Source organism: Echeneis naucrates, chromosome 16 (genome assembly GCF_900963305.1).
Source record: "Echeneis naucrates chromosome 16, fEcheNa1.1, whole genome shotgun sequence".
In the NCBI taxonomy this organism is placed as follows: domain Eukaryota; kingdom Metazoa; phylum Chordata; class Actinopteri; order Carangiformes; family Echeneidae; genus Echeneis; species Echeneis naucrates.
The window spans coordinates 62,007-78,794 of NC_042526.1; the positions used below are offsets into that span (position 1 = coordinate 62,007).

The following is a 16,788-nucleotide window of genomic DNA, read 5'->3' on the forward strand; positions in this document are numbered from 1 at the left end:
CGTCATCTTTCTTTGAAGCGCCTCCCGGAAGTTCCCTTCTGAAGCCTCACCGTGGGTAAACTGAACGGGGGCGGGGCCACATGAGCAGAAGGGGCGGGGCCACATGGTATTGAAGGGGAGTGCTGTGGTTGGGCTGGAGGCTGTCTGCTGGTCTTCAGGGTCTGGTTCTGGTCCGGGTCTGGTCTGAGGCAGCTTCCTTGTTGGTCGGAGGATGGCCGGACTTCAGCTCGCAGTTTTGCTCGGTAAGTTTTGTTCAGTCTGAAGTTTTCACCTTTCAGTTCATGCATCGAACCAAAGAATAGGTATCGATTAATCGATTCATTTACCAAACCTGAGTGTCCTCGTGTTGGTTGAAAGTCGGTGTTCATGATTGGATCAGTATCTGAAAAAGGGAATCCGATTGGATGATTAAATTACTGAGATAGTGGTCTGTTGGGTGGTCTTGGATCTGGATCCACATCCTTTATTATTTATCATAATAACTAACCCTAACCCTAACCCTAACCCTTTATAGTTGAAGTAGTTTATTTTGATTTATTTTATAAAAGTTAAGTAAATTGATTCTTGTTCATTCAGTTTATTTACTACATATTTAATTTTCTTAAATTTGAATTTGATCGATTTTATTCTGACCTTTTTAATTAGATCTTTCCTCTTATCCTTCATCTTGTTTTTTTTTTTTTTTTTTCATTTTTGCTTTATTTAATCTGTTAGTGTTTAGGATTAGCATTAGCAATTACATCTGATTGTAATTATGATGCTATCTTATCAAACTGTTTATCTCAGCAGTTTCATCACTTTGTTAATGTTTTGATATTAAAATATTCAGCTAAACAATGTTATATTTTAAATTACGGTATTTTGAGGATCATAAGGCACACCGGGTTATAAGGCGCATGATAAAACATATATAAAGCGAAACAAAACAGTCAGGTAAGTCAAACTTTATTCAACTCATTCACAATAACACTGAATATTGTTCAGTTGTGACAAATACAGATAAATACACTTTTATTATTTTAAATCCTCCATCTTCCACAAATCCATCAAATTCCTAATATGGATTTGAAAATTGGGTTTACGTTAAAAACTTAACTTTGGCTTGACGTCTAATTATAGTAAGGTAACACTGACTAAATGTTGGATGGTGGTTTGTTGCCAGCACTACATAATTAGTTATCTAACATTATCTGACATTGCAGCCCATATCCAACCAAGGACCAACATTAACACAACGTCCCTGTGTCAGCTAGGAATGCTCTGACAATCCATCAAGCTCGTATTAACTAGTTCTGACCCGGTCTTTAGACTTTCACAATAGAAGCTTCTTCTATCAGGTCTGCAGATGTTTTCCTGCGCTCAAGGAGGGCATTTCTTGGTGGGCCAGGGCATGGATGATGTCAATTTACCGGAGCTCAGTGATGTCTGCACTGAGGGCAGCTGTTACCCCGCAACAGGAGACCTTCTGATTGGGCGAGCTCACCAACTGTCATCCACCTCCACCTGCGGTCTGGATCGACCTGAACCGTTCTGCATTGTGAGCCACTTGCAGGTAAATTCACTACTTGAGCACCTTCAGGTTAGCTTCAAATTATCATTAGCTGCAGGTTAGCACCAGTTTCAGGTTTTATGTTAACTTTAAATAAGAATAAGCTAATGCACAACCCCAGAATTGTAAGTCTAAGTCTTTGTTATGTCTTCTAAAATTATGAAAACACAACTGTGTGTGTGTGTGTGACTGCAGTGTTTCCTGTCCAAACAAACCTCCCTGTAAGGAAACGTTATACCAACAGCAGACACATATTTATCCAGATGTTCCCGTGGAAGAAACACAGACGACTCTAAGAGTCAAAGGTCACAGTGAGGCTGCCCAATCAGACACTAGATGAAGTGTTTTAATTAAGTTTGTTTGGTTGATATTTTCAGACTCAAGTCTGCAGCTATAAACTCAGGATCCTCTAGTCTTCCACCCGTTTAAGTCTCAAAGTTATACAACAACTTAACAATGTCACACAATAAATAACATAAGAACATAAACACGTCAGGAGTTCTAAAGCATCAACCAGGACCGTAAGGAAGGACCTCTGTTAATCGTTTCCTTTTAAAGTGAAAGAATAATATGTTTCTTTGCCCATGAGTTAGAGTAGATATGGTGATCTCATCAGGTCTCGTGTGAATGAGCCTCAAGGAAGATCCAACAAGTCAGACATCAGATCTTTTATGTGTTTAGAGCAGGAAATGAAAAACAGTGTTTTAGAGTAACAGCAGTTTGAGGTCAGAATATTCTCTGTTATCTCTACAGATCAACAGCAAAGAGGAATGTGAGGAATTTCCCTCATCATTAACACCCCCTCCCCCCCGACCACCACCACCCTTTGTGGTTGAGACTTTGACGAAGATTTTTAGACACCAACTGATACAAACAATGATCTGGCTTTGCCCCCGCCATCCCACAAGGAACAGGGACACGTTATACATCCAGCCTATGTCTCTCTTTGGTTTCCTAGGAGGAGAAGAAGTGTTTCATGTGTGACTCAGCAGCACCCTACGACGAGGTGACCAATCAGACGAGCAGCCATCGCATTGAGAACGTGGTCACCACATTTGCTCCAAACAGACTGAAGACCTGGTGGCAGTCTGAGAATGGTGAGGTCAGAGGTCAGAGGGGAAGGCTTCAGCTCTCTAGACATACAGCTGGATGAACTGACTACACTGTGGCTTTATTAAAGCAGGAGGAACCCACCCCCACCTTGAATCATGCTTTGGGGTATGCCTCCCCCGCCCTCCACACAGGCTGTATATTTCAAAGGGGAGGGGATGGGGGTGTTTAGCCGGAGGGGAGGTAAACAAATAGGATGTCTCCACTGCAGGAAGTTTCCCAGCAGGAGTAGAAGGGCTGTGATTGGTCAGGTTATTTGTGTGGCATCAAAGTGAGCAACAGAAACTAGACTGAGCTCTTGGTCTCCATCAGATCTCCATTAGACTGTGGTTCTGTCTGCAGGTCTGGAGAACGTCACCATCCAGCTGAACCTGGAGGCAGAGTTTCATTTCACACATCTTATCATGACCTTTAAGGTGGGTTCTACACCTGTTCATCCAGCAGAGGATTCTGGGTAACTGTTGACACACACATAAAGGCAGAAACCAGTCAGCTAATATCAATAAAGACAGAAAACACTTTACCACCATTAATCAGAACTGCTCTGTTTGTTGTCAGAATGTCTCAATAACCCCTTCGGGCGTGCTTCCTCTCTGTAGACATTCCGCCCTGCTGCTATGATGATTGAGCGGTCAGCTGATTTCGGGAAGACGTGGCAGGTTTATCGTTACTTCGCCTATGACTGTGAGACATCCTTCCCCCATATTTCCCAGGGTCCAATGCAGAAGGTTGATGATGTCATCTGTGACTCACGTTACTCTGACATTGAGCCCTCCACTGAGGGAGAGGTACGGATCTTCTCCCACAGTACTAATGAAGTACTCCATAGTTGTACTGCAGTACTGTGATGCTACAGTATTAGTATCAGGTATTAAAGTACCCTGAGCTTTCAGTGTCACAGTGATGACATCTCTCTTTCTTTTCTAGGTGATTTTCAGGGTCCTGGATCCAGCTTTCAGGATCGATGACCCCTACAGCCCCAGGATCCAGAGTATGGCTGCTTCTGATTGATTACCAGTATTTGATCAGTTATTCACCATCTACTGATAAGTTATTGATTGTTCTGTTCAGATCTGCTGAAAATCACCAACCTGCGTGTGCAGTTCACCAAACTGCACACACTGGGAGACAACTTGCTGGACTCCCGTATGGAGATCAAAGAGAAATATTACTATGCAGTCTACGACATGGTGGTCCGAGGAAACTGCTTCTGCTATGGACATGCCTCTGAGTGTGCCCCCATCCAGGGAGCTGGACAGGCCAGGGAGGGCATGGTGAGTCTTGAAAGGGGCACGTAGACCAGGGAGGACATGCTGAGTCCCGAACAAAGCCAAAACATTGTATATACATCCCATTGTATATGAAGACTGTTTATTTATTTTTTGTGTGTATGACAGTGTGTGTTGTGTGCATCTGCAGGTACATGGTCACTGCATGTGTAACCACAACACCAAAGGTCTAAACTGTGAACAGTGTCAGGATTTCTACCACGACCTTCCCTGGAGACCAGCCGAGGGACGCAACACCAACGCCTGCAGGAGTGAGACATTCTGGTTTACATCTGTCTCTTTTCTGGTCTCTGTTGGTCTTTGGTGGAGGACTAAGTCTAAATTGATCACAACAACCTATTTGCTTGTTTGAAGTTGTCAGGTCAGCTTCCTCTCTACTGTCTGACTGGATCTCTTCTTTGTGGTGTTTCTAGAGTGTAGCTGTAACCAGCACTCGGACTCGTGTCACTTCGACATGGCAGTGTTTGTGGCGTCAGGAAACATTAGTGGAGGCGTTTGTGACAACTGTCAACACAACACAGCTGGGCACAACTGTGAGCAGTGTCAACCATTCTACTATCAACACCCTGAAAGGGATATCCGAGACCCCAACATCTGCCAACGTGAGTCAAAGGCTGGGTGAAGACCTGAACCAGGTCTAAGGGTGCACCAGATCCAGGTCTGAGTGTAGAATTGTACCAGATGTGAGTGAGGACCTGGACCAGGTCTGTGTGTGTGTGAATTGTGCCCCCTGTGGTTACCTGTTGCCTTGAGCCTCAGGGTGAATTTTGTCCCCTCTGCTTACCGATAGCCTGCAGCTGTGACCCTCTGGGCTCTCTGAATGGAGGTGTGTGCGATCAGGTGACAGATGTGCGACTCGGTTTAATTGCTGGTCAGTGTCGCTGTAAAACAAATGTGGAGGGAGAACGATGTGAACGATGCAAACAGGCATACTACAGTCTGGGCAACACAACAGATGGTTGCACAGGTATGACGCACAACATGGACAGATAAAACACAGCAACAACACAGACTGACAATACAGAGAAACAACAGTCTTTGTGTGTGTCCCCCATCTCAGCCTGTTCCTGTAGTCCTGTGGGAACACTTCCTGGAGGGAACCCATGTGACAGTGAAACAGGAAGTTGTTTCTGTAAACGTCTGGTGACTGGCCAACACTGTGACCAGTGTGTGGTGAGGATCTGTGTGTGATTGTGTGTTCACTGTGTATATTTGCTGAATGTTTACTGATTGTGTGTCTTTATTAGATTGTTGTTTGAGGCAAGAGCAGCGCAGTATCGTTAGCGCTGTTGCCCCACAATAAGAAGGTGGTGGGGCCATATAATGAGCTTTATCAGTCAATGGTGACGTTGGTTGACCTGCGACATCAGGGCAGTCTCAAAATTCAATGTACAGATTTTGTAAATGCACATTCAGCTAATTCTGTGAATTTATAGTACCTGTATGCCTCAAAATGAAATTTCTGAGTCTAAAATACAACAACAAAACAAAACGTGCATTCGTGAAAAGCATGCGCGGTTCATTCATTATGAGACTGTTCTAACTCTGTACTACTTATCAGGAACATGAATGTTTGAGGCAAACAAAGTTGATGGTCAGAAAGTTTTTATTTATTTATTTTGTGTGTGTGTGTGTGTGTGTGTGTCAGTCTGAACATTGGGGTCTCAGTAATGATGCAGATGGCTGCCGACCGTGTGACTGTGATCTTGGCGGAGCCGTCAACAACCAGTAAGTTAACATCCAAATCACAACTTGCTGTTAGCATCTAATTTGAATTAGATTTTCCTGAAATCAGTAACCTTGAAGTCAAAATAAGAAGATGAAGATGAGCTCATATAATCCAAACATCAATGGTCTACTTGAAACATGCAGAGTAAGATGTGATACTTGGAAACAGCCAACAGTGGTGTTGTTTTTTTTTTTTTTTTTTTTGTTTGTTTTTTTATGAAATATCTGGAAAAGATTTTTAAATGAAAAGTTGTCAGCGGTGGCTCTTTACTTCTTTTCATCCTACTTTGGGTTTGAGTTAGGCACTTATTCTTGGTTTGTTTTTCTTCAGTTTCCTCTGTCTTCCATTGTGATGGCACTATGTTTAGGTTTGCTCTGGCATTTTCCACTTCCTGTTTACTTGCAGGTGTGACCAGGTGAGTGGCCAGTGTGTCTGCAGGGATCATATGTTTGGACGGCGCTGCGACCAGGTCGAGTCTGGATTCTACTTTGTCGCTCTCGATCATTACACCTATGAGGCTGAGGATGCCAAATTTGGACCAGTAAGTCACTTGTCAGTTTAGTAGTTATGTTTTATTTTCCTTGTTTCAAACATTTATTTTAATCCATTCCAAAACCAATCACCTATTTTAAAGTTTTTACATTGGATCTCTTGGCAAACCTAAAATGGTTCCTGAATATTTTCATTCACATCTTGTGTTTCACTGTTTGTGATTGTTCTTCTGCAGATGATACAAACCACCCACCTGTTCTCCAGATCACAATATGATCCTCACTGCTCATTTAAGCTTTTTTCTTCTTGGTATTTCACAGGAACATGAGGTTTCATGTGAGATGGTGAACGGTTGTTTTTTTTTTTTTTTTTTTTTGTATTTAGGGAGTGACGGTGGTTCCAAGATCACATCCTCAGGATCATAATCCAACCTGGACAGGCATTGGCCTGGTCAACATTCCTGAGGGGGCTTTCTTGGAGTTCTCTGTGGACAACGTCCCCCACTCCATGGAATATGACATTCTCATTCGCTACGAGCCTCAGGTAGGGCACTATCTCTGTCAGACTATCTATGTCAGTGAAATGTCCCTGTGTACTGTTTGTACTACATGTTGGACCAGCTGACCACTTTTTCAATCAGAGGGGCTGATACACGTTTAGACCCAGCATTTCAGATTTGGAATTAAATGAAACATTTTAAATTAAAACTAATGTACAAATGCCGAATATTTTCTGCATCAAAAGTCAGTAAAAAGAGAAATGAAAGAAAAAAATAGGTGAAAGGTAAACATGTGATGTGTTGGTTCTGAAGTTGCCTGACCAATGGGAGGAGGTCCTGATGACAGTGATGCGGCCTGCACCAATCAAAGCAGACAGCCGCTGCGTCAACACTGTACCTGATGATGACAATCAGATGACCTCACTTCACCCCGGCTCACGGTAAGAGCTAATACATGGATGATATCATAGATCTGTTCACATTAGTTTTGATCCTGTGTCAGGGAGAACTCTGAAACTGGTCCAGATCTGCCAATCTGAACCAGGACCACGTTTCAAGTCCTTCAGTCCCTGAAGTGTACAATAGGTCTACTCTGTCTGTTCAGGCACGTGGTTCTGCCGAGATCGGTCTGCTTTGAATCTGGTCTGAACTACACAGTCCGCCTCAGTCTCCCTCTCTACTCCACTCTCAGTGATGTCCAGTCTCCGTACACCCTCATCGACTCGGTGAGAACACTCAAAAGCTCTGACGGTCAGAAGGTCTCTGACTATGTAGCTCTACCCTCAATTCTGACCTTCAACATATGAACTTCATGATTTTGTTTAGTCAGTTTTCTTCTTCCTCATCTTCAGATTGTGTTGATGCCGCACTGTAAGAACCTGGAGATCTTTATGGGCTCAGAGGAAGGAGACTCCAGTGGGAACAACAGCTGGGAAACCTTCCAGCGTTATCGGTGTCTAGAAAACAGCCAGAGTGTCATCAAGACGCCATTGGCAGACATCTGCCGAAACTACATCTTCAGTATTTCTGCCATGTTACACCATGGAGCGAAAGGTACCAATCTGATGACAACCTTAATGATCGCATTTAGGCTCAACAAGTCAGATTCAGATCAGCAGAACTTGGTCATGTGATCACAGAGGCTGTAAGGTGTCAGTCACAAAGAAAGAGACGTTCTTAGACTGAAGGTTTATTGGTAACATGCTCTCAATAATTAAGATTACCACTTCCTATGAAATTTTAAGTAGCAAAAAAACTATTTCATAAAAACACATTTTTTCGGAAATGCAAAATAATTTCAACGGAAGTAAAGTTTTTGAAGTGCAGGTCCAGAGCCGTACAGTGTGGTGCTCCAGAGCAGAATTACACAAAGAAGAAGAAAGATTTGCCATAGTAGTAGAAGAAGAGGGAAGAGGGAACAAGTGTCACTTTCAAAATCTAAAAGAAAAGTGGTTGACAAGCACAGATTTTCAAACATTTTCAGAAATATCTGTTCTTATTTGTGTTACTTGAACACAATATACACTTGATATGGCCCTCCAATGAGATGACGATACCATTGCTGGCCTCCATCTCTTTTGAGTTTCAGACCCCCGTTCTAGAGCTTTAGTGAATCCCACCTGAGCAGGGTATTGTGTAGCTGTGACCTTTGACACCTGGAATGAAAACAGGAGGACTTGTCCTCAGGTTTCAATGAGACCTGTCCATTGGTTTCAATCATGGCCCTGACTCACACACAGAGGAGAAGGTGGTCTCTTCTCAGCAGTCTCTCTCTCCAGTCTCACTTTTTCATCATCATCATCTTCCTTGCTTTACTGCAGCTGCTGCTTCTTTCCACATAATTTTATTCCCAAAGTGAAATTACTCCTCCTTTTTCTGTCTGTCTCTGGTTTCACCTCCCAGCAAGACTGTCTACTCCTCTTCACATTCCTCCCGCTCATGAATCCGTCCCATCTGTGAAAGGTTTCCTGAACTGTTGCAGCTTAGAATGATAATTTCATCTTGGTGGATTTCTGACATGTTCTTTATTGGACTTAATTTCCCAGAATGCCAGTGTGACCCTCAGGGCTCCCTCAGCAATGTGTGCGATCCTAGTGGGGGTCAATGTCAGTGTCGCCCTAACGTGGTCGGCAGGAACTGTGACAGATGTGCTCCGGCCACATTCCACTTCGGATCCAACGGCTGCAGAGGTACATCAACATTTAACATGTGTTACACATCTGCTGCTGCGCGAATATTGACAGGAACCAGGAAAAATGTGTTTGGAGGGATGGGGGAGCAGGGGGACTGAGTCGTTATGTGGGGGGTTGAAAGTTCAGTGTCCTGATGGCCTGGGGGAAGAAGCTCTTCCTCAGCCTCTCTGTTTTGGCCATGCAGGAGTGGAGTCTTTTGCCAGATGATTGCCATTGAAAGAGTTTGTGGTTGGGATGGTGAGGGTCATCCAGGAGCTTCCAGGCTCTGGTGGTGCAGCGGTGGGCAGTGCCGTCCTGGTGGTGCGTTCAGCACAGTGGATCACTCTGCGCAGAGCTTTCCTGTCCGTGGCTGTACAGCAACTGTACCAGGCGATTAATTTCATGTTTCAGCCTTTGTAATAGAATATTATGGTCTGTGGTGTCAGAAGCAGCACTAAGATCTAACAAGATATTATGGGGCCAATCCGTTGTCGTTGGTAACTTTTAATGGAGCTCTTTCTGTGATGGACTCTAAAACCTGACCGAAGCTCTTCAAACAGGCAAACAAGAAATGAGAAGGAGGTTAGATATGAGTCCATAATCAGGCCGAACATCTGGATCAGGATCAGGTCTTTTGAGGAGGGGTTTAGTAACAGCAGTCTTGAAAGGCCGAGCAACATAACCAAGAGATAAACTCACATTGATCAGATCAGAATATACATGGTAATTAGTGGAAAACATCTTTAAATAGCCTGGTAGTTTTGGATCTAAAAGATAAGTTGATGTTTGAGATCATTGCTGCTAAGAACTAAAGGATTCTCTGTTAGTGTGGCTACAGTACTGAAGGAAACCAGGAGTTTTTCTGTTTACTTCTATCAGTGCTGAATAGGCAGAGCTTCTGACACTGGAAGAGATTTTTTAATATTTTTTTAAGATTTCTTTCCAGGCTAAGTAGAATTCATCTGCATTCCTGGAATTCCATCTCCTTTCCAAGGGTTAACAGTTAGCTGTGTAACAGTGGTTGAGTTGGGTAGTCTCAACCACTGTTACACAGCTGCAGTGATCTTCAGGTGTTTTTGTTATGTGTTTCTGCAGATTGTGCCTGTGACCCTCAGGGTTCACAGAATCCATTTTGTGCGCCGACCGGTCAGTGTGTGTGTATCACCGGAGCATATGGTCGACAGTGTGATCGCTGTCTGCCCGGTTACTGGGGTTTCCCTGCCTGCCGACCCTGTTCCTGCAACGGACATGCCAACGACTGTGACCCCACCACCGGATACTGCACCGCCTGCAGGGACCACACCACCGGACACAGCTGTGACAGGTAAACAGGCAGACAGTCAGACAGACAGACACTCAGTCAGACAGGCAGATAGACAGTCAGTCAGTCAGTTAGAAAGACAGTCCATTGCAGAAGAGTTTCAAACTAAAATGGAGCCTGACTACCTTGGGTGATCCAACATTTTTCTTGGGAGGAAATCAAATTTGTTTTTTGTCCCTCCTGATTCCCTAACACCTTTTATTCAGGTGTCTGGATGGTTACTATGGTGATCCAACACTGGGCTCAGGTGACCACTGTCGTCCCTGCATGTGTCCTGATGGCCCTGACACACAGCGGCAGTTTGCAGGAAGTTGTTATCGCAGTGATGACTCCCAGCTGGCCATTTGTGTCTGCAACACAGGATACAAAGGTAAAAACTTTAAAAACCTCTACCTGCCTCTCTCTCTCTCTCTCTCCCTCTCTCTCTCCCCCCCAGCCAGTCACACTAACAGCTGCAATGAGCTAGAAATGGCTCACTGACAGTTGAGGAACTGAAAAGGTCTGATTCAGTTCGTTTACTCCAAATCCTGAGTGTTTGAGCTCCTCTTCACTGGAGCCGAGTCAACTGAGGTCAGAGATCAAATGAATTTTTGTTGTTGTCTAAAATGTTGAAAAGTTGTTTGTCCATCAGCTGACATCAGAGAATGTTCTGAAACATGATGGAAATATTCTGATAGGTTTTGGCCCTGAGGTGCACCGTTAAAAACAGATCAATAGCGTCAATAGAAGGACAGAAAAAGCAGATGTGTCATCAGTTTCACTGAATCAATTATCAGCTCAGTTTTATATAAATATTGGAAATGTGGTGAAAACAAGAAACAGCTGATTGTCAGATGTGGACAAATTCTCTGTCTCCCTCTCATCTGTCACCTGACATCTCCAGGTGCTCGCTGTGATGAATGCTCACCTGGTTACTATGGAAACCCCGGTGTGCCAGGTGGGCAATGCCAACCCTGTCAATGTAACAACAACATCAACCTGCTGGACCCGGAGTCTTGTGACGCTCAAACTGGCGAGTGTTTACGATGTCTGTACCACAGTGATGGTCTCGCCTGTCAGAGCTGCAAACTTGGTTACTATGGTAACGCTTTGTTGCAGGATTGCAGGAGTGAGTATGCTGGGTTACCATAGCAACCATTTTCATGTTTTGATCTGAGTAGGTAATCAAGCAGGTTGGATATCAGAATCAGATCAGATGAAGACAAACTTTAACAAGCCTAAACCTGATTAAAATATGATCAGACTTAAACGTCAATGAAGCTGAACCTGATTTAATTCTCACCAAATTTAGATAAAGTCCTGATCAAATTCACATTGAATTCTGATTACATTCAAATAAAGTTCTGATTATATCGGGATCAAATTTCAATGAAGGTTTTTGTGCACAGAGTGCGTCTGTAATCATCTGGGCAGTGACACCTCCAACTGTCCGACATCCAGAGACTGTCACTGTGACCCCCACAGCGGTCAGTGTCACTGCCTCCCGAATGTGGTCGGTCAACACTGTGACCGCTGTGCAACTGACACCTGGAACATGGCAAGCGGCGGCGGATGTCAGATGTGTGGCTGTGACCCCAAGCATTCGTACGGGACATCCTGCAACGAGGTGAGCACCAGATGTTCCGAGCTAGGTCCTGCTCCAAAGCTATGAAACTGGGTAAAAGTCACAGTCCACCTCATATTTTTGAAGCAAATTTCATTAAAGACCAAAGAACTGAAGTTCAGGAAGGATGTTGGAATTTAAAAAGAGATCCTGGTCTTGCTTCAGGACCTCCATAAAGTTTTTCATCCAGTTCTGCTCCTGGCCTTTACAGTATGTCTGATCCACAGATCAGTGGCCAGTGCTCCTGTCACCCAGGTTTTGGGGGAAGAACATGCAGCGACTGTAGAGAATTGTTCTGGGGTGATCCTGAGAACATGTGCCACGGTAAGTGGACTAGTAGAAACCAGATTTTAGATCAGAGACAACCTTTGCTCCACTGAATTGTGGGAACATAAACAGCTCTGCTATGATCAGTTTTGAGTCAAATGAAGTCCAGATGTTCATTGAGGCTCACTAGTCTCATCAACATGGAGACAAAACCAGAACCCTGTCAGAACTACACATATCCATAATGAGCTGGTAGAAGAGGGAGGGAAAGGAGAGACAGAGAGTAAGAGGGAGAGAGCGACAGGCACAAATGCTCAAACTGTACACCATTTACACTCAAAACATCTGACAGGAAGTGAGTGAGACAGAATGTGTGTTGAACATCTGGTCCGGATTAAAGACAGCCGGATCTGATACAGACTGAAGACACAGTTTTTTCTCTCTCTCTCTCTCTCTCTCTGTCTCTGTCTCTGCCTGTCTCTGTCTCTGCCTGTCTCTCTGTTTATTCCCCTCTCTGTCCCTCAGCATGTGACTGCGACTCCCGCGGTATCTCCGAACAGCAGTGTGATAAGGTTGGCGGTCAGTGCGTCTGTGTGGAAGGTGTGTCTGGACGCCGTTGTGATGTCTGTGCCCGTGGATTCACAGGAACCTTCCCCAACTGCCACCGCTGCCACCACTGCTTTGTCGAATGGGATGATGTTATCGGGCAGTTGACCAATCAAACGCACCGCCTCATTAACAGGGTCAATGCCATGAAAGCCAACGGTGTCAGTGGACCACACAGGAAGTCCATTGAAAGCATGGAGAGGAGCACTGCAGAAATCCAGGTCTTCCTGAGCCAGAACCTGGCTTCACAACCACTGACAGGGATCCAGCAGTTGCTGCAACAGGCCATGTGAGATCATTCATGTATTTTTACACATAAATACCATTATATCAGGGAAACTGTAACCTCTGACCCCATTTGTCCCTCAGTGACCTGATGGGGGCACTGAGCCAGATGTTGAACCACACAGAGCAGACTCTGGTCCAGGTGGATAACCAGCATTCAGCTGCCAAAACTAAACTGGACTCTGTGACATCAGATGCAAAGAAATTGGAACAAACTGTTAAAGATCTGCTGGATCAGGTTGAAGTGATGAAAACCTTTGACATCAGAGGTCAGTAGGTGTCAAAGGTCAGGGGTCATTGAAGTGGGGTGTGTGTGTGTCCAGGTCCAGGCTTCTCAGTAGTAATGTTATAGAAACATTCTTGTTGCTGTTGTTGTTGTTGTTTTTCATTTTATACATTGTTGATTATCTGGGTTAAATGAATAGGTATCATGATAACAAAAGCTAATATATTCAATTTGTTTTCCGAAGGGATCTCTCATCTGATTTCTTCTTAATATCTGTTGCTAGGTGCGACTGACAGCGTCACTAAGCACTTCTCTCAGTCTCAGGAGGCCGAGGTTCGAGCCAATGCTTCCACGGTTGATGCCGGCAGCCCAGTGGAAACCTCTGCCATTCTACGGCAACTGACAGAGGACAAATTGAACCAGAGCAGAGAGGCGTTCCTGAGGAGACAAACTGAGCATGAGCTGAAGCTGGATGACCTGGCAGGAGACCTGCAGACTCTGGACCTATCAGACCTCAAGGTTCATTTTTTGCTACTGAACTTTTGACCGGCTGGTCTGACCAGATCCTTCTGCTCTCTGCCTCTGTTTTAACTTTCGGTCCTGGTTCCTCCAGACCTGCATCAGTCCATCGCCGGGTCTTGACCTTTGCCGGTCCGCTTCCTGTCACAATGAAGAATGTGATGGCGTGCTGAAAACAGCCAATGGTGCCTGGAGTAAGGCTAAAAAGTCAGAACAGGAAATCCTCAGTGCCATGGAGGAAGTGGAGAAACTATCCAAGATGGTGAGCCAGACTGGTCCTTCAGGGTCCTGGGAGATCCTAGTCAGTAGTTACAGCTAAACTGTGGAGGATGTTCTCACCTGTGTTCTGGTGTCAGGTGCTGGAGGCTAAGCTGAAGGCTGACGAAGCGAAGCTGAGTGCCCAGGATGTCCTGATGAAGACCAACACAACCAAACAGAGGGTGGACCAGAGTAACGAGGAGCTGAGGCGTCTCATAAGACAGATCAGAGACTTCCTGACAGGTATACCTCACGTCCTGTTTACTAAGCATTAGGTGACAGGGACCATGCAACTCCCTGTTGACAATTAATTAAAATGAGATTTTGTGTTAAAATCTGTGATACAAAAGGAGAGGATCAGTCCAGGACTAGTCCTCAGTTCTCAGTCCTGGTTCCTGTGGTAGCCCAGAGGAGGATTTACAGGTTCTGAGCTGGTCCGCAGAGGGTGAAGCCCTCAAGTGGGGTTTAATCAAGTGTGGGTGTTTTTCAGAGGACGCTGCTGACTTAGCAAGCATTGAGCTGGTGGCTAATGAGGTCCTGGCCATGCAGATGCCAACGACACCGGCTCAACTGCAGAACCTAACAGAGGAAATCCGGCAGAAGGTGGGAGAACTCGGACAAGTGGAGTTCATCTTGGAGCAGAGCACCAACGACATCCACAGAGCTGAGAGCCTGCTGGACCAGGCCCGCCGAGCCAGGTGAGTTTTACTCCATCGCCTGCAGTGGCCTTGTTAAAACTTCCATTGACGTGACGTGTTCCTCAGGGAGGAGGCAGCTGACGTGAAGGACACTGCAGAGAAAGTGAAACAAGCTCTGGAGGAAGCTCAGAGAGCTCAGAAGGCTGCCAGCAGCGCAATCCAGCAGGCCGCCATGAACATCCAGAACACTAACAACCTGCTGTCCTCTGTCAGTACATGCTGACCGCCCCAAACAGCTGAAAACCTTTACTGACCTCATGCCAGAAATCTTCAGGTATCATATGTGTATGTATGCATCATCCTCTGTGTGACATTCAGGTAGAGTCAGAGACAGAAGGTGCAGAGTTGATGCTGAACAACGCCACTCAGAGGCTGCAGAGACTGGAGGAAGGTATGACACTCCTGAAGGACAAAGCTCTGCATGTGACGCTGAGCACCGAGCAGACCAATCAGGATGCATCAAGCATCAGAGAGCGTGCTGACAAGGTGAAGCAGGTGAGTCCAGCTGACATCCCAGTCCTTCAGTCCCAGTGAGCTGCAAATCGAGTCATTAAAACGTCTTTGTTCAGGACTTGGACTCAGACCTGAAGGACAAGTACACCACTGTGGGACAGATGATTGACCAGAAGGCTGTGGGTGTCGCCAATGCCAAGAGGAGGGCACAAGCACTGCAGCAGGAAGCTAAAAATCTACTGTTGCAGGCGAGCGACAAGTTACAACTGCTCAAAGGTGACATCACAATGACATCACATTGACATCACCTTGACCTTCCCTAGGTCAGACTAGGAACATTCCACCGGTTCTAACTTCTAACGGAAACTGGTTTCCTGTCAGGTCTGGAGAAGTCTTATAGGGACAACCAGCGGACTCTGGAGCTGAAGGCAGAGCTCCTGGTGGAACTGGAGGCTGCGGTGAAGGAGCTGCTGCAGGAAATAAGCCAAAAGGTCACTGTGTACAGTACCTGTCTGTTCTAGGGTCAAAGTTCAAACTCATAGTTGATGCCATTCGCAGCAGACCGAGAAATACAGACATGTATCAGACATGTATCAGATGAAACTGTCTGACTGAGACGTAAATATGTAATGCTTTTATTATAAACTGAATATGGAGCATTTCATTTCAGTGTGTCCTGGAATGCGCTGTCCTGCCTGGTTCAGTCACACTGCTATTTAAACCAGAAATGAAAATTTAAAGTGGTCAACAATGTAAAAAAAAACAAAAGCCTCTGAAATTGATCAAATTGACATATTGAATTGTATTGGATTGATCAGCTGTGGCTGTTTTCATGTCACTTCATTGATTCTTTCATCCATTTGACTGATTTTAAACTCAAATTCTTTCTAGATGGGAAAAAAAGAGGCAAATTTTTTTCTAATAAAACAACTTCCAGCCTTCAGTGAGTTTGGTTCTCATCAGTTTAATGCTCCAAACTGTAGATTTTTGACAGGACGGACACAGATGGAGACAGATGGAGACAAATGACTGACAAATAAAAGCATCATCACCTCCGGACAGGAAGTCCTGTAATGTCACTAAAGGAAAAGACATTGGCTCATAAATACAATGGGCAAGGGTCTGTCATGTTAACGTAGCAGCTGCTAAAGAGCTGAACTTAAACATGGCACAATGTAAACTTGGCTGAGTAGGAGGCACCAAAAGCCAATCAGTGGCCAGGCATCAAAACCTGAACCCTGTAGGGTAACCACAACTGCGTTTACTGAACACTGATCACAAGATGTCAATGAACTGTCATGTCATCACTTTTTCTCTGGTATCAACAAAAATCCTAAAAATGATAAAGGTCAGGGGTCATGATGGCGCAGGAGGTTGTTATGGGGGTGGGGAAGTAGGGGATTGGGGGATAAGTACTTCTACTGGATCTAATGTTGAGAAAACAGGAAAATGATGAAGGTAATGACACTTTGACCTCCGACTGCTCTGTCACATTCAAGGTCCAGGTTACCAGGACAATGCTGCCCCCTGCTGCTCGTTACCTGTGCCTTCACTAGTACTACCACACAAGTATGGTGATCCTTGTTACCATGGTAACAGGCTCACAATGTCATCATACAATGAATGCTTGTAATAACCTTTATGACGAGACACTTCTTGTTCTGCTTCATTGATTTTATTTACATAAATTTAAAGTTTACACACAACAGACAC

At 44.8% G+C, this 16,788-nt stretch overlaps 1 protein-coding gene across 2 annotated transcripts; it reads left to right on the forward strand.

The window, feature by feature from the left end:
• Positions 1-109: 109 nt before the first annotated feature.
• Positions 110-16,018, forward strand: lamb1a (laminin, beta 1a). Of its 2 annotated transcripts, none has more exons than XM_029522295.1 (33): positions 110-242; positions 1,338-1,552; positions 2,508-2,646; positions 3,002-3,075; positions 3,259-3,447; positions 3,587-3,650; positions 3,731-3,933; positions 4,079-4,199; positions 4,362-4,550; positions 4,739-4,915; positions 5,009-5,121; positions 5,597-5,676; positions 6,083-6,218; positions 6,554-6,712; positions 6,981-7,108; positions 7,273-7,393; positions 7,520-7,721; positions 8,714-8,857; positions 9,935-10,163; positions 10,367-10,530; positions 11,044-11,172; positions 11,549-11,766; positions 11,991-12,087; positions 12,556-12,925; positions 13,006-13,190; positions 13,431-13,666; positions 13,761-13,928; positions 14,023-14,167; positions 14,415-14,622; positions 14,689-14,830; positions 14,941-15,117; positions 15,192-15,351; positions 15,457-16,018. In XM_029522295.1, the coding sequence occupies exons 1-33, from the start codon at positions 212-214 to the stop codon at positions 15,594-15,596; spliced, it is 5,253 nt and encodes a 1,750-aa protein (XP_029378155.1). In that variant the 5' UTR covers positions 110-211; the 3' UTR covers positions 15,597-16,018. The 2 variants fall into 2 exon arrangements, with proteins under 2 accessions (XP_029378155.1, XP_029378154.1); XM_029522294.1 differs by having other exon boundaries at positions 212-242; positions 11,044-11,268.
• Positions 16,019-16,788: the final 770 nt, after the last annotated feature.

Bases quoted from the DNA above. Each gene is read 5' to 3' on its own strand.
- lamb1a (XM_029522294.1), top strand. From the start codon at position 212: ATGGCCGGACTTCAGCTCGCAGTTTTGCTCG. The intron at 4,551-4,738 runs GTGAGTCAAAGG...GCTTACCGATAG, and splicing joins AGACCCCAACATCTGCCAAC to CCTGCAGCTGTGACCCTCTG. The intron at 13,929-14,022 runs GTGAGCCAGACT...TTCTGGTGTCAG, and splicing joins TGGAGAAACTATCCAAGATG to GTGCTGGAGGCTAAGCTGAA.